The sequence below is a fragment of the Prunus mume genome, linkage group LG5 (genome assembly GCF_029339155.1).
Source record: "Prunus mume cultivar Tortuosa linkage group LG5, ASM2933915v1, whole genome shotgun sequence".
NCBI lineage: Eukaryota > Viridiplantae > Streptophyta > Magnoliopsida > Rosales > Rosaceae > Prunus > Prunus mume.
In genome coordinates, this window is record NC_142702.1 from 8239202 (window position 1) to 8259220 (window position 20019).

The 20019-nt window shown below is 35.5% G+C and overlaps 2 protein-coding genes across 3 annotated transcripts; both read right to left on the reverse strand.

Annotated features, from left to right (window-relative positions):
* Positions 1-2304: 2304 nt before the first annotated feature.
* LOC103331060 (ethylene-responsive transcription factor WRI1) lies at positions 2305-7675 on the reverse strand. 2 transcript variants are annotated; one of them, XM_008233675.3, is made up of 7 exons: positions 7033-7675; positions 6845-6927; positions 6645-6653; positions 6295-6383; positions 5972-6096; positions 5811-5887; positions 2305-3186 (listed from the first exon to the last, which is right to left on the reverse strand). In XM_008233675.3, the coding sequence occupies exons 1-7, from the start codon at positions 7248-7250 to the stop codon at positions 2588-2590; spliced, it is 1200 nt and encodes a 399-aa protein (XP_008231897.1). In that variant the 5' UTR covers positions 7251-7675; the 3' UTR covers positions 2305-2587. The 2 variants fall into 2 exon arrangements, with proteins under 2 accessions (XP_008231897.1, XP_088909626.1); XM_089053500.1 differs by lacking the exon at positions 6645-6653 and having other exon boundaries at positions 7033-7674.
* A 6399-nt stretch (positions 7676-14074) lies between these two features.
* On the reverse strand, positions 14075-19675 carry LOC103331089 (uncharacterized). The gene is made up of 8 exons (XM_008233702.2): positions 18921-19675; positions 18655-18807; positions 18419-18544; positions 18079-18189; positions 16526-16657; positions 15603-15740; positions 14830-15063; positions 14075-14670 (listed from the first exon to the last, which is right to left on the reverse strand). The coding sequence occupies exons 1-8, from the start codon at positions 19404-19406 to the stop codon at positions 14275-14277; spliced, it is 1776 nt and encodes a 591-aa protein (XP_008231924.2). The 5' UTR covers positions 19407-19675; the 3' UTR covers positions 14075-14274.
* Between the last annotated feature and the right edge of the window lie 344 nt (positions 19676-20019).

Sequence of the window (20019 nt, forward strand, 5' to 3'; positions counted from 1 at the left end):
CTTAACAACCTACAAAGCCCAATAAATTTGGGACTTTATTACAAAAGGTCTCGGTGATATTAGTAGTGGAATCATTCATTATATGTTGTATTTTTATTTGTCAAATTTCTGATGTAGAACTTTATATTTTTTTAAACGCCACCTTACATGGGACCACCATATAGTGAGTCACACGTGGAGCCAAGTCAACATCAGAGTCAATCAATCAAACCCAACACGTAAACCCCATGTATTGGGTAACGGGTAAAGGTAAACGTTCAAGTCAACATGTGAACACCATGTATTGGGTAATGGGTAAGGGTAAAGTCTCAGACAATCAAACTGCTCTGATACCATGAAGAAAAGAATATCAGAGATAATATTAGACAAAGAGAGTTCTTAGGTAAATTTCAGAGTGTTTATTCTTCTCCAAATGAAGGTATACAGGTACAAAGACTTCTCTTCCAAGTAAAGAATATTTTCTTACAAAAAAAGTGGAGTAATTACAATTAGTAATTAATTACAAATTAATCAACGTATTAATCCTATCCTAAATCACGTCAATAGAAAATGTCCACCAATAATATAAAATGGGAACCACCTAATAATTTATTTGGGGAGTTAAATTTTGTTCATATTCGATAAATAAGTACAAATTTGTTCATATTATATTCATAATATTGGGAATGTTGCATCATGCTTTGTTATAGATTTATTTATTTATTTATAAGCCCCAATGCTTTATTGAAAATTTAAGTTTACTCTTTAAATTTGCAACTCGGTCAATATGTCCCCTATGCTATTATAATGTGTCTAAAATTGCCTTATTCCGTCAAATTTCTCAATAAAACCGTTATCTTGCTGACATGGTATGAACATTTTAGTAATTTTAATTATTAAAATATTTTAAAATCTAAATTAAAATTTAAAAAATAGTTATAAATATTTAATTTCTTTTTAAAATTCAAACAATTATGAGTTTTATAAATTAGTTAAAAATCAACAAAATAAAATAAAATAACTTTATCAAAACTTTTTTTTTTTTAACACCACCAACTCAAACCTTTTCCCTTCGGGAGAAGGAAAAAAAAAAAAAACCTTTTCCCAATACGCCTCGACCCTCACCTTGCCCCAACTAGCCACCTCCACCACCATCCACCCCACTCTCTCTCTCTCTCTCTCTCTCTCTCTCTCTCTCTCCTCCCCAAACCCGACCAGATCTGGACTTGATATTCTCCAACTTCAACCAATAATTTGCCTCCAAATGGTTAGGATATGGATGATGATGGAGACGACAAGAAGGGTGGGTGTGGCTTGGGTTGTAGTGGTTGTGGGATTGGGTTGTCAAACGCAATTCATCTCCCCAGTTCTTCAATGTCTTGGATTAATAAGTTAGGGAGGGGAGGGGGGAAATGCGGTTGCGCAGGGTGGTTGGAGAGATCGGGAGCGGGAGGAGGGGTTGATGGGTTTCTTTTTTTAAACATTTCAAAAAAGATTGCAAGTTCTTGAAAAAAATTGTTTTTATAAATAATTTTTTATTCAGGTTTTAACTTACAAAATTATTAAAATATTCACGCCACGTCAACGATTTAACAGTGTTACTAAATTGACGGAATTGAGCAATGTGATACACAAAATAATAGCACAAGGAGCATATTGACCCAATTACAAAAAATGTGTAAATTGAGATTTTTAATAAAACACAGGAGGCATATCAACAAACAAACCTTTGTTATAAAAAACTCAAATGGGTATGGTAAAGTGTAGTTCAATATCCGTTGGTTTTTCTTCGATTCTTAAATTGAAGCTACTAGATTAAAGTATGGTTTAATTGTTGGAGCTCCTCATTAAGAATCTACTAGATTAAAGTATGGTTTAATTGTTGGAGCTCCTCAAGTTTTGATTCGGACAACACGGGACCTGGACACCCCAATAGCATCCGCAGCCAAACAATTCACAAGAAAAGCTGGCACTACAGCAAAAGACTGCACCCCAGGGCCAAACTCAAAACTCTTAGAAGCCAAGACATCAGCAGCCGCATTCTGCGCCATAAAGATATGCCTAACTGAACACCTCCAACCAGCTTGAATCTTTAACTTGCAACAACTGAAAGGCTGAAAAAGGGGTGCGTGGAAATAGTAGAGCTAGAAGGAAGAGCCACAGCAACACTTGGTAAATTTCGCGAAGCCTTTTTTCACGAAGCAAATTTCATGAAAGATTAATTGGCTTCTGTATGTATGGCAAATGTCTCTATATTGGTTTCTAATTTCCCCGTTATTGTTTTTTAAGTTTTATTTCTATCATTTTTTTTTTAAAAAAAAGGGGGGGGGGAAAATATGTCTTATTGTTGAAAGAGAAAATCTCTATCAAGATTCCCACCTTTTGTCTCCTTTTATCCTCTATTTCTTTAACATAAAATAAAGAAACTTCTTAGTTTTTTCCCAAAACTTAAGTTACAATAAAAAAATAAAAAAAATAAAAAAAATAAAAAAGCCAAAACCTTTTTTTTTTTTCTTATCTTCATTGCCCACCCACCCACATCAAATCACAACAAACTGAGACCAACCCCAACAATTCCCCTATGGATCAACACCATTAAACAGAAAAGTTAAAAAGAAACAGAGGTGGTTGTTGAAGAAGGAGAAGAAGATGACCTATTATCCTCCAAGTTTCTTGGGACACCCCCCTCAACCCCACAACCTGTAGATTCCATCAAGCCACCCAAATCAGCATCACCTGCTGCCCCAAATATCAAGTCAAAATTTTCTTCAAAGCGCAAGTCCTCAAAGAAGTCTGGTAACTCTAAGGGCTTGTTATCCAGAGGGATGTCAGGAACTGGAAGTTGAGCCATCAATCCTGTGTCCAAAAAGTTCCAAGTGAACTTGTGTTCATCTGCAGCATCCATTACTTGGTCCATTGTATTACTTTCTATGCAATGCAGGAGATGTGGATACTGAGGTTGGGTTGAGACAATTTGTTCTTCTTGTTGTTCTTGTTGTTGCTGCTGTTGTGGTTGTAGTTGGTGCACTTTGTGCTCGACTTTTTTGTCTTCCGGCAGTCCGGCTTCCAAGCATTTGGGAGGAGGTTCTTCTGACTCTTTCTTGAATTTGTCAATGTAGTTGTTGATATCAAAATTGGTCACTGCATTTGCTCCTCTGTACTCTATTGCTGCCATGTCATATGCTGCTGCTGCCTCCTCTTGTGTATCTTCAGTAACACACAATAAATCAAATTAAAAAAAAGAAGAGAAAAAACAACAAATAATGAAACAATATAAATCAACTAGAACGACATTGTAGACCACATCTCTAATAGACGTGGGATTCACCTGTAAACGTAGTTACGTATGATTAAAAGCATGTGTATACAGAAACTCATGTGACATGTGTATACAGAAACTCATGTGACATTGATAGTTCACAGTATTTAACTTAAAAATACATACTGGTGAAGATCATTATGAATTTGTATAATTGGACCAAATAATTAATCTACAAGAATTTCAATGCCCCACAACACCTAATTTTTGTAGCATTTAAAAAGCAAAAAAGAAGGTAGGAATTAGGTGAAAGCCTACAAGTACCCTTCACTGCTTCACATGCTTGTTTTCAATTTCCCCTTCCCCCACTGTTTTTTTTTGGGTCTCCATTTGTAACCACAAACATTGAACTTTGGAAAACAAAAAGGCAAAATATAAGAAAAGAAGATGCACAGAACCTGAAGCAGTGGATCTATGTTCCCCGACAGTAGAAAATTCATGCTTTAAAATATGTTGCCTTGAATTTGAAACCCTAATTTTTCTCTTGCAATTATCTTGAATTTCAAACCAAACACCTTTTTTGTCCCTGTCATTGTCGTATAGGTCGCAGAATTTTAATTTGATAAGAAATGTGGTCACTTCTAAATGTAAATACAAAAATTAAAAATTAAAAAAATCATAATTTGAGAAGAGCAAAATCATGGATCATCTATTTTGTTGGGTGGGAAATGGAAAATTAGCTGAGTTTGGTTACCAAAGAGAAATAAAAAAAATATGTGCAACTTATTTTTAATAAATACTTTTAGATAAAGATACTTTTTGTGTAAAGTACTGACGCTTGAGATCAAATGAAGCATATTTTATTCAACTACAATAACTAATCAATTAATTTTTTTTAGGACTTTCTATTGAATGGAGCGATAATATACTAAACTCTCACACACTATACAGATGCTAGGACTTGAACTCAAGACCTTGCATGAGGGAGCAATTACTATGAACTACTATACTTAATGAGTCCCTTGCCTTTCAATCCCTACTTAACAATCAGAGAAAGGTCGCGTCCATCACTCATTTGCACGTGAACGACTGACAGTTATTGATGATTATATTCCACAAATGAGAGAATGGGAATTATATCATCAACAGTTGAGAGTTGTTCACACGCAAATTAGAATCGAGACTAGCTTTCTGGTTCTTTTTAAGAAATGAGATGGAAAACACACGCACGCACCCAAGATTTGGACGGTGTGGATCTGGCATAAAGAAAAATACAGCAGCAAGACAAGGCCAGGATGACTTGGCACACCCAGAGAGAGCCACAAGGAGAGCCATAGGACACGTGAGCCCCCGTGCCGGTCGCTTTCTTGAATCAAAACCAAGATCAATCTGATCCACTGCGACCTTTGAAGAAGAATGACAGGCAACTTTTATTCTCTCTCTGACTAAAAGGCAAAGGCTGGGTGTCACGTGCCCCACTGCTGGCAATTTGCAGCAAATATCACACTCTTTTTGCTTCTAAAAAGCTCTCAACCCACCCATCTGACCAAAAGAAAAAAGAATATATATAAATAAATAATCTCTCAACCCACCCTCAGATCCAGTCAATGCAATGGTTGGCTGCTTGCGTGTACCTCCTGCTACTATTGTACTTCCGCATGTACCTGATTACTGCCATCCTAAACCCAAAACCCAAAACCCAAACCAAATCGTACTTTTCTAAGGCGTTTTAATGGTTTTTAATATCCCCCTTTTTGGTTTCAAAAATTCAAATGAAAATAATTTTATTTTACAAAAAAAAGAACAAATGAAAAACAAGATCAGAACACACAGTTACGTTTAATTGATTTTCATTTACTCAGGCAAAATATTTGGTATTTTGGGTGGTGCAACTACCTTTATTTGCTAACCTAAAAAGTAATAACTCTATCAGTTCAATCTTTTGGCAACTTCCTAGTTGAACCTAAAGTTTACTTATTGATAACATTGATTACGAAACTGCCAAACCTAGGACGTCGGGTACAGGGTAAATACTGTTAATTGTAAATACTATTAATCACTTGAACTACATGCCCCTGGACATATGAGGCTGTATTTGTTTGTCGGTTGCGTATTTTTTTTTCCTCAAAGGAATATACATAATAAAATAAAATTAATACACACAAAAATAGAAGATAATTTAAATTTTCATACAGAAAACAGACTCATTTTGACATGTATATTATATTGGTTTGGACCGGAATGGAAAACTAAAGGTGCTATGAAATTGGCCACGTCTGTGCATTGGCTGACCCAAAGGTGCTAGAAATTGGCATCTATAGTCAGTAGAGCAGTTGGAAATTGGCAGCATCCAGTTCTTCAGAAAATTCCAAATTAAAATTAAGCTGGACCGACCGACTTTTCTGAAAATTTCTGCTAAAAACTCCTTAAAATTTTTGTTTTAAATGAGACAAAATGTGAAGGCATGCATAGTGAATGAAAGTCCACTTACTGAGGCAATTGAAATTGGATCTGAAATTTTGAAAAATATAATAATTAAAACAGATGAAAAGAGAGGAGAGAAGGTACATACTGTAAGTTCCAAGGTATAAATACTTGTTTCCAAAGACTCTTCCAATTCTGGCCTCCCATCTCCCGTTATGATGATGCCTGTAAAAAAAAAAAGAGTATAAATTTTTTACCCAAAGGATTGCATTGCATTCCCAATTTGGCCTGTAAATTGCATTTAATTACCTAGCCACGCCGCGGTACTTCGAAACGCCTCTAGAAAATCCGCTGCTCCGGCGACGCAATGAGGCTAGGTATTCCTCCCGGGAAGCCTTCTGCATTTCTTCAAGCTCCTTTGTGTACGTTTCTATCTGCAGCATTGCACGCAAATTCAACCATTCGTGGCAAGTTTAGAGGACATTAATCAGTACCCAAAAATGGTAAGAAAAAAAAAACTGTCTTCGCGTACTTAATTACCGTCACACACGTGACAAAGGCCGTGTGTGACGGGATTAGAGTGAGAGAGAGACATTTCTCCACAGACATAAAGGTTGGAGTAATAAATGTACCGGGAAATTCAGGGTTGTCCCGGGGCCCCAATACTTAAGGGCAGCAAGATCATAGGTATGAGCAGCAGCCTCCTCACTATCGTAGGCCCCTATATGACATGCCATAAATAAAATAAAATAATTAATAAATAACGTCAAACGCAGGCAGAGGAAGAGGTAGTTTATTTAATAACACCCCGTCAGCCCCCATGACCACATAGAGAAAGATTCTTTTATTTTTACTTATATATATATATCTTATTTTTCCAGAAGTGGAAAAATAAGATTAAATTAAATTTAAAAAAATTGAGTCAGAGGAGGATAAAAGAAAATACAAGTAAAATATTAGATTGAAAGAGAGACTGACTTACCCAAATAAACTAATTAATCAGCGGCAAAAGTAGAGCATACGAACGTTGCATTGACAGAGATTTTTACAGGAATAAAAACACAGTCAGAAACACACAAAATACAAATAAAAGGATTATCAGATTTTTTTAATGAAAAAAAAAATTCAAATTTACAGATCTCCTTGGACCCGATCAGGACTCAGTGAAAGAAATTTAATTACCTTGTCGTCCTTTTTTGTTCTGAATGTTGTTCCATGAGCTCTTATCCCAGAGATGAGCTTCAAATCTTCCAGTCCATCTATGCCTGTGGACCCAAAAACACAAAATGCAGCAAAATTTCAGACATGCAAATGGAAATTGAGAAACAAATGGATAATTCTCTGTAAAAAATTGTGGGAAACTAATGGACCTGGTGACCCCTCTGTAAATGGAGCTTCTTCTGCCCCCTCCTGTGTTTGGGTTGGTGCCATTTTGGCATTTCTCTGTTGGGTTGTTCTGGTTTTTTCTAATCCGCTTGGCCTTGGGCTTCTGATTCTCTGCCTGGTTCAGATGGGGAGTTTCAGGCCCTGCATATGAAGACGAAGAAGAGGAAGAAGAAGAGCAACAAGAACTAGGTGACCTCTTCATCTCCCTTCCAATTAAAGACAAAATGACAGAGACCCAAGAAGAAGAAGAGGAAGAGAGAAGAAAAAACTTGAAGAGGAGGATGAAAATCGGAAGGGAAAATGAAATAGTGGAAGATGCAAATGCATGTCTGGGGCTCCTCTGGTTTTATGGTGAGAGGGTTTAATGGAGTTGTACTAGTACAAGAAGAAGTGGCATTTGGGGTAGACAAAAGTGGTTTACCGAAAAAGGGAGAGAGGAGGACTGCGGAAGAAAGAAGTTGGAAGGGTGGTGTGTTAAAATATACAAGGAAGCAAGACCATTTTTCTGGTTTTGTGCTGGGGGGGTTAACCTCGGGTCAAAGTTGGAGCTGGGTTAATTAACCAAGAGTTAATTAGGCACCCTACACTTGGCTTAAGCCGCAGTCATGCTACCAATTGGATTTGCTCTCCACGTTGGCCTTCCTAGGCTTCAAAGAATCTCTCCATATGGCTTTATATTGTGTATGTATATCTGTTACTTCATGGGTTTGAGTTGGGCCTCTATGTCCTACTTGAGAACGAATTTGCCCTCAATACTTACAAATATTACATCCATAACCTACGTTGCAGATTCTACTACCCACCACATTGTTGGACTAATTTCAGCATTTGGGCTTGACATTGGCATTGTTTGGGAATCTCTTTTTAACCAGGATAAAGTTCCTGTTTAGTTCACGGGAAAAATTTGATGGTAAATTATTTTTTATGTCTTTTTTTAAGGGATGAAAAATTGAACATTTATTTCTCATATTTGGTAATGTTGAGAAAGTAACTGTGCGTACCAATTTATTTCCTTTCCCATGTCTGATGTTGCATATAGCATGGTGCCATTTATGTCTTATACAACCTCAAAACTAGAGTTTAAAAATGTTAATTATATTAGGATTATAGTGTGCTTACAATTATTACAACTTACATTTACAAAATATGAAGCTATTGCAATAACCTCAGCAACCTCGAAAAGCGACATTTTTCCTTATTCCTATATTTGTCGACGCATATACAATATTTTTCATATCTGTAGAAACAACCAATCTCTTAGATCCCGAATATCTTTGTTGTTTCCACACATTCATGATCTAATCTATATAATTTCCTGATTATCCTTCGTTATTGGGCAAACGTGTCCAATTGGGCCCTAGATGGTTTGCACAAAATGACATTCTCGAAATAGATGACGCAATGTTTCTTGTTATTTATTATGAAATCAAAAGTACATATTTAAGCTACTTATAAGTTTTCACATCTTGTCCTTAGTTTATACATTTCATCGAATCAACATCCAAGTGAAAAATTATGTTTTAGAAAAAATTTCAATTTCCATATAAGAACAATGCAAGGGTATGAACTTACCCCCGTTGGATCCACACAAAAAATTCAACTAGTAATGTCCCATTAGGAGCAAGATCCATATTAACATATCAGTAGTTTGTTACAAATGAATATTTATAACCCTAATCAGCATTATCAGCTAGCAAAAGAATTCATATTGTTTTTTTTTCAAAAAAAAAAAATTAGTAACCGTGACACAATCGATGAACTCGAAAGCCCAAGTGATGAGCAAGTAGTCAATGGGATCAAGATACTAATAAATTATAGTGATTATGAATATAGTGAATTTGATGGTTGACATGGTGAGAGGTGAAACAAAAAAATTTAAAATAGCATGTGATGGTGATGATCATTTTAGGTTAATACTGGTTTTTAAACTTTGAGAGTTTTGAATAAGTAACTCAATTATATGTTTTGATTGGTATAATGGCATGAAAAGTTTAAATAATTAATTTACTTGTGTTACTGGTTTTGTGGTATTAAGTAATTTTGTTGAGCTTTGATGTCACCTTGTTACTAACGATAAATAGCATGCGACACTTAAATTATATATAACAATAATTTTTTAAAAAGTATTGATACCAAATATGAATTGGGTCGAGTGCTGCTATTTTCATCCGATGTCTTATTTTCCCACCCACCATATAAATTTTTAAAAACACAATCCTATTTTTTCCATTATTCCTAAAATACTCTTTAGTTATTACCTCATTCATTCTCTCTCTCTCTCTCTCATTTTATTATCAATTGCTGCATCTTATTTTCCATCTCTCACGCCCGACCTTAACAATCAACTGCCCAACAGCCCCCACTGCACCCCAGAAACAAGATTTTATTAGCTTTTTAAAATCCTCTTTTGTTGTTCATTTGGATTTTCTTTTTCTTTTTTGGACGAAAATTCATTTTTTGGATCTTTGGCTCTACTTTAGAACAAGAGGAGCATTCTCTATCACTCTCCCAGCATTCATCACCATTACACCCTGACCAAGAACAGAGTCCAAACCATAGACTTGTCGATTCATCCCCAAATTTTCATGGTTTTAATTTATTTAAGAAAAAAATAAGAGTCCTAGAAATACCCAATTTCCCAATGATTTAAGTAACCGTAAAGATTTTAGAAATTCTATTATGAAATGGAAAGTTCATATTTAAGCTACTAATACGTTTTAACGTCATGTCCTTAGTTTATACTTTTCATTGCATCAACATGCAAGTTAAAAATTAAGAATATTCAATTTTAAATTTCCATTTAAGAACAAAAAAAGGGTATGCATTTACCTTCGTTGGATCCAGACAATAAATTCAACTAGGAAGGTCCCATTGGGATCTAGATTCTTACTAACATAGTAGTAGTTGGTTATAATAGTAAATGGGACCTAATCTTATTAGCAATATCGGTGAGCAAAAGAATTCATATAGCTTAACAAGATTTCAGTTAACATGACATAATAGTCAACGGGATCAAGATACTCATAAATAATTGTGATAGTGAACATGTAGTGGATTTGATGGTTGATATGGTGAGAGGTGAAACTAAAAAACTAAAACTAGCATGTCATGGTGATGATCATTTTAGGTTAATATTGGTTTTTTAACTTTGATATTTTTGAATAAGTAACTCAATTACATGTTTTGATTACAACGTCCTCATTGGACCACCGTGCACGCAATAGCAACGCCGAAAAGTTCGCGGCCATCACGACTTTTACGCCATTTTCAGCCACTTTCAAGTAAAACAAACTCCTTTCAAACTCTTTTTGTTGATATAAATTTCATCTAAATTGGAGGTCATTTGTGGTGTTGAGTTCGGAATCATTTAAGTCCGTGTGCGCGCCCCACATGTCTTGTACGCCTGGAGGCCTTTCAAGGCCTCTTGACCTCAGAGAAAGCTCTAGAACATCCATTAAACCCATTGGGGGTGTCATTGGACGAATTAGTGTAGGTTTCACACATAGTTAGGGTTTCGGGAAGTAGGTTTTTATTTCAACGCGTCGTTATGCGTCCGATCAAATCTAATACCAGGGCCCCGCATACACCCACAACGAACCCGTTGAGGATATTGAGCTAGCTTTGGACTATTGTGAGTGGGGTTTGTTTTTAAAACGCTTTCAACTGTCTCAAGCCACGTTGAGGCATGTATTTCCACTATCTTCCAATCACCTTATGCTATCGTAGGATTTCTATTTCTTCATGTTCTAAACTTCTCTTAAGTTTTGAAACTTTGAAATTAAGTACACTATTGCTCTGATATGCCCATTTCTAGATTGTAGTGACTTGTGTAAAGGGCATGAGACCTTATTGGACTATTGGCCTATATGTTGGATGATTTTTTTTTTTTGGTTGTTGTTGTCAAAGGATATGTTGGATGATTAAGGTATTGGATATTGATTCATTAATGATCTGGGAACTTTATATGTATTTTTCTTACATGTGGAAGTTTGGTGATAGTTAATTGCGGAGGAAGAGTTTGATATTTGGGGGGGGGCCACAAGCTTAAAACAATGGCATTTTTTGTGCAATCTATACTATACTCTTTATACAGTCAAAGAAGTGAAGATGGTGGGGGGCAGGAGGCCAGGCCATCTCAGGCCTATGAATAGCTCTGGGCATGCTGATAGTGTCAATTACAAGGGAAACTGTCGAATTTTTGATACGAATCTTACCGTCTTATTTTCCCATTTGGGTGTCAAACATGCTCAAGACTTTCTTTCAAAATCCAAAGGAGAATCCAGGGTGGGTCCTAATAGAAACCCAATAAAACCATAATTTCCATAAAAGATTAATCACCTATCTCACACATGATCACTTCTTGAAGGGTATTTTGGTAATCATGACAGGCTCCCTTGCTTTTCTTCTTCCTCTCACTCCATTATCTATTACCTGTTTCATGCTCTCTCTCTCTCTCTCTCTCTCTCTCTCTCTTCATGTTTGGTCATTAAAATCATACAGGGCCCTTTGGTTCACAGAATGATTTATTTAAGAATGAACTTCCCATGTCTATTCCCATGGGATGAGAATAAAAAATTATCACACTTGTTTGGTTTGTACAGTAATAGGAATTAAACTTTGTTCACTTTTCTAATAATACCCTTAGGGGAGTGTATTCAATTAAGATTTTAAAAGAGTTTAAAAGTTTGAGTGCATTCAATTCAGATTTTGATTGACATTAAAAAAAAAATATCGAAATTTAGGTGTATTCAATTATGACTTTTTAAAAGTCAAACAAAATTTAGGTGTATTCAAAAAGTAATTTATTTTGAAGGAATTAATAAGTTGCCCGATTTCGTTAGAAATTAAAGTGGTAAGTATAAATACAAAAGGCCCTGACAAATCTTATGTCAATCCTAGAAACTTTGAACGTGCTCTACGCTTTCCAGTCCTTGAATGTGTGTGCTTGTCAAGTGGAGATAAAAAATCTCTTCTCTTTTTCTACGTTTTCATATATGTATGATCTTTCATCGTGTGTTTGAATAGTTATTGTTGAACATGACCATATATCGATGAACAGTAGCATATATATATCAATGTACATTACAATATGAATAGTTGCTGCTTGAGTGTTGCCATCATCATATATAGATGAACATCAACATATTTGTTGCTGTAAATATTTGCTGCTTTACATCAAAGGTGTTGTTGTTTAATTTTCTACGCTTTTTCAACTTTTCCTTTTTTTTTTTATTGGTTGCTGTTATTATTTTTATTTTATTTTATTTTAGTTGCTGTTGATTTTTTTGGTTTGTATACATCATATCATATATATGATAGGCTTCTTCGTCGATCTATGGTCATCCTTTTTTCTTTTTATTCTGAGATTTCCTTCTTTAGCAATGTACAATATCTGTATATATCTAGTCCATGCCAAAACAAAAAGGAAAAAATTATCTTCACATATATATTTTTTCTTATGAACTAATTAGAACTGTAATAAACTCTTTTAAAATTTATGATAAAACTCTAACAAACGACATTAAAATCAATTTAGGAATTCAATCAAACTCTATGTGAAGTTTATAGAAATCAATTGAAATATATTGAACTCTATAAACTTTATAACTTCATCTAACTCTTTTAAAATCTTAATTGAATACACCCCCTTAGTTTAGTCATAATGGTTTTCAATACTGTCATAGGAAATTCAAACCCAAGAGGGAGCAAGGGTTTCATTTTCCCCTTGACATCGGAAGTCCATACATGTCAGGTATTAGATTCCAAAGAATATATTTACTATTATCGCTTGCATTAAAAAAAAGAAAAAAGAAAAAAGAAAAGAGAGAGAATAACAATCCTAAATGAAGTATCCTTGAAAATATGATCAGGTGCCTTGCACGTGATAATTTTAGTATTAGGGGATGTTTACACATGTCAGAGTTCATAAGGCATAGGGAGAAAGTTTTCCCATGTCAAAGTCTAGAGGGCATTACAAAAAGTTTTCCCTAGAAACAAAATCTCAACCCCTCTTTTACAAAAAAAAAAAAAAAAAAAAAAAAAAAAAGAGGAATGAAAAAGAAAAAATAACCTTGAAAATTCATTAGATTGATAAAACCGATTAAAAAAAAATGACGACACTAATATGTTTGCAGTCAACATAATGGACGACCCAAAACTGATGAACATATATGGGCCCCAAATTGCCATAGACATTCTGCATTGCAAATTGATGGACTTAAAATGATACTTTTAAAAATGTTGGGGATTATTCATTGTAAAACCACTGTGAAAATTATAGGTTAGAGAAATAGGTGGGTGAAGTAGTTGGACATAAGTTAACTTCACAGCCTTTTGTCTGATTTTCTTATTTTCTACTTCAAATTTGTTTTAATTGTACAGAATGTTGACACCATCTTTGTAAGTCTACTTTTTATTTTTATATAAATGATAGTGTAAACTATTATAAATTAATCTAATTTATGCCGAGAGGGAGTCTAACTTGAGTGCAAGGGAGCGATTTCACCGTAGCCAACTAGCCTAACTCACAATTGACATCATCTTTGTAATTCTACTTTTTCTTTGTACTTTTATACAAACGATAGTCTAAACTACTTAAAATTAATCTAATCTACACCTAGGAGAGTCAAACTTGATTGCAAGGTAGCGATTTCACCATAGCCAACTGGCCCAACTTACATACACCTTTGTATGTCTGCTTTGTTTCATCAAAACAAAAAAAAAATAAACTTATGAGTTTGTCATGACAATAACACCATAAGCCAAGTTTGGCCACCGCTCTCTTCAGCATTCTCAACGGCGTTGGGATAACTCTTTCCCTCTAGTTTCTGCTTTTAATTTTGATAGTAGGGGCTCTGGTTGTAGAAGAGGCTTTGTTCTTTATTGAGGTTTTTCTAAGGAAAAGCAAAAGGCAATAATACCATAAGCAAGGTATGATGTGCACAACCACACACCACTTAATTAAACCATTTTTGGCTCAATTAACGATCAACACAGGAAATCAGCTAGGGACCAAAATTACACCCGTTCATAAAAATTACTCTCATTCATAAAAATTACACTCATTCATGGTAAGAGTTCGACTCTCGCCCTCATTCTTCCCAAGGCTTCCATGCTAACAAAAGATTACTCACTTTTCCATATATATATATAAAATAAATTAAAAAATTACTCCTAACCTCACTCTGGAGACATAGTTCTATTTATCGCATTCCTCAACCACATTATCAGAAAAAAGAAGCAAAATGTGAAAAAGGACCTGAAATACCATTGCCACAGAGTAAAATACCACCCGACTCTATTCTATTTCTATACAATACCCTATCGAACATATAGCTTTGTGCTGCAGCCTGCAAATTGTACTCACCCAAATCATAATAGTTTGATCTTACAGTCTGCAATTCCGAGTCATCTTTCTCAATTCCTTTCTCAAAATGTCTGGCGTACTTCATAATGTCCGGTTGAAGCTCAAGGGTTTCTGTTGGCTTATGAGCAAATGAGAACTTCCAGTCCTGGGGCATGTTGGCACTGTTAGGACTAATCTGTGGCTCCCTAGGACCACTGCTCGCCATCAGTCCTGAAGCATGACGATCATCGGTATACTGATTTTCAATGCTTAATCCCTGAAAGAATGAACATTATTGTTTCAGAAACTAGATGATTCTGTTCGGATATCATATAAGATTTTGCATGAATTTACATGCTTATAATTTGACAAATTCAGGGGAAAAAGGCATATAAAATAGGAAAAAAATTAATTAGCACCAAGGAATAACATGGACCTGTTTATCATTGTGGCAAGAGTTTGAGTTATTGGTGACTGCAGCAGTTGAACTTGCTTGGAGTAAAGATGTGCTTTTACCAACAGGGGTAGTAAAGCCAACTAAGTTGAGTGGTGGGTCCTCTGGCGATGAGAAGTCAGAACTATCAAAAGTTGATAGGGATACACACTCATCAAAATAAGACATGGCTTCTTCTGTTAGACGTTTTGACATCTTCCTTCTTTCAATGCTAGCCTGTAACCATAAATTAATAAAAGAACATGAAGGAAAGAGAACAAACAACCTGTGAAACTCTTACCTAGATGCTAGCTGTAAGGAAATTTTCAACTGTGTATGGGATGCAAACCTATGTTCTCCAATTATCATCACAGAGATTCAAATTTATCCATACACAAAAATATAACAGGTGAAAAACATTCCATTTTAGTTATATTGACCATTTGTGCACAAACAGATGCATTTTTTCAAAGGCTTAAACAAACAATTTAAATGACAAATCCTAGACGCTTAATGCTTTTACAGAATGTTATTTTAAGCATGATGTGTAGTTTTACTAAGAGAGTAAAAATGAGATGAAGATCCATACACACTCACTTCATGTTCTGAAAAATGAAACTATTTAGCATCTGCATCCAAGAACCAACAATATATAAACACAAGAAAATAAAACATGCTTGTCATGTTCCAAGGAACAAATACAAGCATATTGCATGGAACTTGACTAAATACTAAGAGAGAAGGTAGGGGAAGAAATAAAAAATTGAATATCCTACTTTTCTTCCTGGACGTGATTTTGGCACATTAGAGGTCTTGGGATCTGGAAGCACTTCCTTCAGGATCCTGCTGAGCTCTTGTCCACGGTGCTCCTCAACAGCCAGGTCCGATTGAAGTTTTCTAGAGCGTTCCCGAGACTGCAAGTTTAAGGCAAGGGTCTACTTAGTGGTGTTATGTTCCCCACATAAAACGTAAACAAAAAGGAGAAAAGTAACAGAAAAGAAAAAGCTTATAGGATTTGAAGTGTCACAAAAGTCCATGTAGCATGCCTAGAATAAAAATGTTTCCTTTATGTCACAGCTGAGAGTAGCACAAAGGGGATCAACCTCTCTTTTATATCATGCCAACAGAAAAAATAATAAATAAATAAAAGAAAAACTTTCAGATCAAGCTGAATATATGTCACTGCAATTAACGAAAAATACCATCACCCAAAGTCCTGTCAAAACACGGTAAATATGTTTACACCCTTAACATTGTTTCATGAAGCAACCACTTTAAAGTTTTCAACCCACACAGTAGCAATATGAGGATGACGGGATTTACCATAAAAGTAACTTCTACTCTTTCTTAAATACATCAATAATCATCACAATAAAATAAATGGCCTCCACAAGTACTTCCACCCAAATTGCATACTCCATCCAACAATGAAAGGACAATCTGCATTAACCAATACCATAACAAGAAGCCAATTGTGTCCCAGATGAGACACATTCTCCTGTCTGTTTACTCTAACCTAGAAGCAAGTATTTGCAATTATTCATATTAGTTAATCAATGCATGCATCTTCATCTGCTCAAATGCTAACATCTAGTAAGTTCCACAACAATAGCATTGTCAATTAAGCCACATCCGACTGCTCAACTGACAAAACTCTGGCCAACCTCACACAAGAATGGTTAGAGAAGTGGAAATTTACCTGCTCAAGCTTTTTGGCATATTCTCTTCTGATGTCCAAAACTAATTCAACTGCACTTGGATTTACCAGGTCAGGAGGGATATCGGCAATGTCGGTAGTTGCAAGTGCTGGAGTATTACTCCTTCGCATAGCCTGAGCTTGTAAGAACGAAAGAGCATATTATCAAATAGCAGTGACTCCACTTTGCAAGCACATAAGCAAAGAACATATATATGTCAGAACTGAAGCATTGTCACCATTAATCAAAATAAAAGCAAGGGAGCACAAGCAAGAGAACTAATTTAATAAGGGTTACAGAAACTAAACAACCTATGTACGTATGTTACATTCTTCTTGGTACACTTAACTAAATAAACAAAATCTTTAAATTACAAGTCAACTGAATAAAGTGGCTGTCATGTTGTGGTCACTTTGTAATATTGGTAATGCCACAACCCATATTCCACAAATGCTAAAATCCAAAGATCAAGCCTCTACCAACTAATCCAACATCTGGAGGTGATCTGTCCATTCAAGAGACAACAGGTTCATTGAGGTCTCTCTTAAAAGAACTATTTGATATGTTAAGGACCAATCCATTTTACTTAAGGTGAGAGAGTAGATTTATGTCAAGTTCCTTACCAACTGCACAAAAATTTGTTAGGCAGTAAATGCAGCCTTGAATTTATTTCCACTTGTGAAGCCTTGAGTGGAGTTGGATTACACATTATTGTCACTAGTAGCAATTCCTTGAAACATATCTAACAAGTCTTTCTGTAGTCCAAGATAATTCACATTCTACTCATAAGCTTGTACATACCTACACTCAGAATCAATAAATCTATACTTTTTTCTTTTTTTGTTGTGGAAAGAAAATAACTCAACCAAAATCTATAAGGGCTTACTTAACAGTTAGAGCAAAGAAAAAGGCCCTTGCTATGCCCCTATTTTATTAGTCACTTTCATCAAATGGTGATTTGTACTGTATTCATTCCTAAAATGACTGCCAAGGTAAACGAAGCTTTATAGTTATGCATCACTCCCTATCATCTAACCTAAATTCTTAACTACCTTTATTTTAATGTATTACTTGATGTTCAGTATATCAGAATGATTGTAGTATAAACTTCTAATTCTGCTTAACATTCTAGCGTTCTCATACACAATGCAAACTTTAATTAAGAGGCCACATAATCTATTATTTGCACAAACATATACTCAAATTAGTAGTAGAACAAATTCCTAACTTCTTCTCTGAGCATGCGTACTTACCAGAGATACTGTACTACAAAAACATTTGCAACACTTTTAAAAAGTGTTCTTTTCTTTAAGTCCCACAACTCCTAGTAATTTAATTCATCCTAATGAAGTTGAAAAGACAACCGCAGTTCAGCTAGCAAGCATTCTTACTAGAGGTAGGACTAATACCAAAAGATTAGGTATGGGTATTCAATATAAGAGTCCTAAAGAATCCTTTCTTTAGTAAGTAATATAATGCCAACAACCAACAACCTGCTGCTAATTTCTTCTTTAATTGTAAGCATAAATAAATAAATAAATCCATAAGCACTTACACTTTCAAGGTCATTTTGAATCTCAGAGATGGCACGTCTCACTTCAGATCGAACTGTTTCATATATACTAGTACTCGGGTTATCATCTTCCAAATGTTTCCCTTGAACTGACTGCAAATTAGCAGGGAATTTTATTTATTATCATAACCAACTACTTATCTCGAAAAGTATATAAATAAATAAATAAGATCTGAACTAGCGATGAGCAGTCACCAAAAAAAAAAAAAACAAATAAGCAGTCACCAAAGTAGCATTCCAACTGATATCTGAACTAGCGATGAGCAGTCACCAAAAAAATAAATAAATAAGAGGCAAGCTTCTGACACGAAGTCATACAGACCAAATGAGAATGCCCAAGATCCATATTCATCCGTTCACACACTGCTTTAACAGCTTTCTCTTCTGCGCCAGATAAAGAACCTGCGACTGAAACTCCATCTTCCCAATTTGTAGATTGCAAACAAGACTGAAAGAGAAACATGAACAACAGAAGGAAAAATCATCAAGCAAGATGCTAATATAAACACTACTAGTCATATCATACAAAATCAGATCATGGGTCAGCTTAGTTTTTACCAAATTTGCATCAGAATCTTGTGAATGCTGGCTGGACCACGTACGCAGACCTTTCAACTCATCCAACTCATCAGAACTGCTTCTAACTAAAGCACCCTTTTTCCCATCACTGCCCAATTTATTCAACGAACCCCATACTTGTTCATCGTCACTCTATACACACAACAAACTCAAATTCATCTTCCTTTTCTCTTCCTCGACAATATTAACCCAAAAATCCAATCTGAAATATTCTGATTTGAATTGAAAGCAACACAACACCAAACCTTAGAATTGACGAAATGCCTCCTGGAATCCGGACCGCGGGAAATGGAGCGGTTCCGACGGCTCGGGTCGACCCGCGACAAGCTCCGACCCGCCTCCTTCCTCGTCCCCAAAGCATCGGAATTCCGCAACCCGGAGCGGCCCCTTCTAGAATCAGCACCAGCGGAGGTCGCCGGTCTCGAATCTTTCGATGTTGCAGCGTCAAGCTTGGTGGGTTTGACTAGCTTTTGGGGGTCAACGGCTTGGGCGTCCGTTGACCAGAAGAGAGGGTTGTCTCTCTTGTTCAAGAAGCTTTCAGCAGAGACGTCAAGGCTGGTCCTTGAGAAAGCGCTGACGCTTCTTGACCTTCTGAGCGGGGCTTTCTTTGCTGGGTTGTTATTATCTTTGTCTGCCATTTGCTGTCTGCCAACAGATGAGGTTGTTGATGCTGAGGAATTGGTGGCGGCATTGCTCCTTTTGCTTGACGATTTGAAGGCTGAGACAGCCATATTTCTATCTGCTTTGTAATTCTTGTTTGTTACAGAAATGGAAAATGGAAAGCAAAGTGGAAAATAAAAGGGAAACGAATGAGAAGAAGAGAGAGTTTACAGAAACTTGGAGTAGGAATTTTGAGTGTCCAATTCAGTTGAATTTGGGTTTTTTTTTTCTCTTTTTGTCAAAAGGATATTCATATTCTAGTGAGATGAAATGTCCATATCAAATATTGAAAGAAAAGAATATGCGTGGCGTGGGTAAGGGCAAGGCCGCCAGCACAATCATCACAATACATAAGACAAAAACGAAGAAAGTGCTGAAAGTGATTCCTCTTCCGCCTTCGTTGTCATCATCATTTTTTCTGTGTGGATATTTTTTATTTTTACTAACCAGTAGATTGTTTTTTATTTTTTATTTTTTAACCAGAGAAACATTGCACAGAGGTTTCTCGAAGGAACTCTAAATTCTTAACGTCATAAAATATTTTTACAGTATTTGCGGACTCAATCCAAATATCTAATTCATTTTATTTTAGAAATTAAATTTTTATGTTGTCCTAAAGTGTCTATCAATTGGAAATAAATAGTGTTTATTTTGGTCCCCTAATTGTAACTAATTTTTTGGCCA

Coding starts and splice junctions, on each gene's coding strand:
- LOC103331060 (XM_008233675.3), bottom strand. CDS start 7,250: ATGAAGAGGTCACCTAGTTCTTGTTGCTCTTCTTCTTCCTCTTCTTCG. Junction 6,097..6,294: donor GGACAACCCTGAATTTCCCG/GTACATTTATTA, acceptor GCAATGCTGCAG/ATAGAAACGTACACAAAGGA. Junction 3,187..5,810: donor TTTATACCTTGGAACTTACA/GTATGTACCTTC, acceptor GTGTTACTGAAG/ATACACAAGAGGAGGCAGCA.
- LOC103331089 (XM_008233702.2), bottom strand. CDS start 19,406: ATGGCTGTCTCAGCCTTCAAATCGTCAAGCAAAAGGAGCAATGCCGCC. Junction 18,808..18,920: donor GGCATTTCGTCAATTCTAAG/GTTTGGTGTTGT, acceptor TTGTGTGTATAG/AGTGACGATGAACAAGTATG. Junction 15,064..15,602: donor AATCACGTCCAGGAAGAAAA/GTAGGATATTCA, acceptor TTATGGTTACAG/GCTAGCATTGAAAGAAGGAA.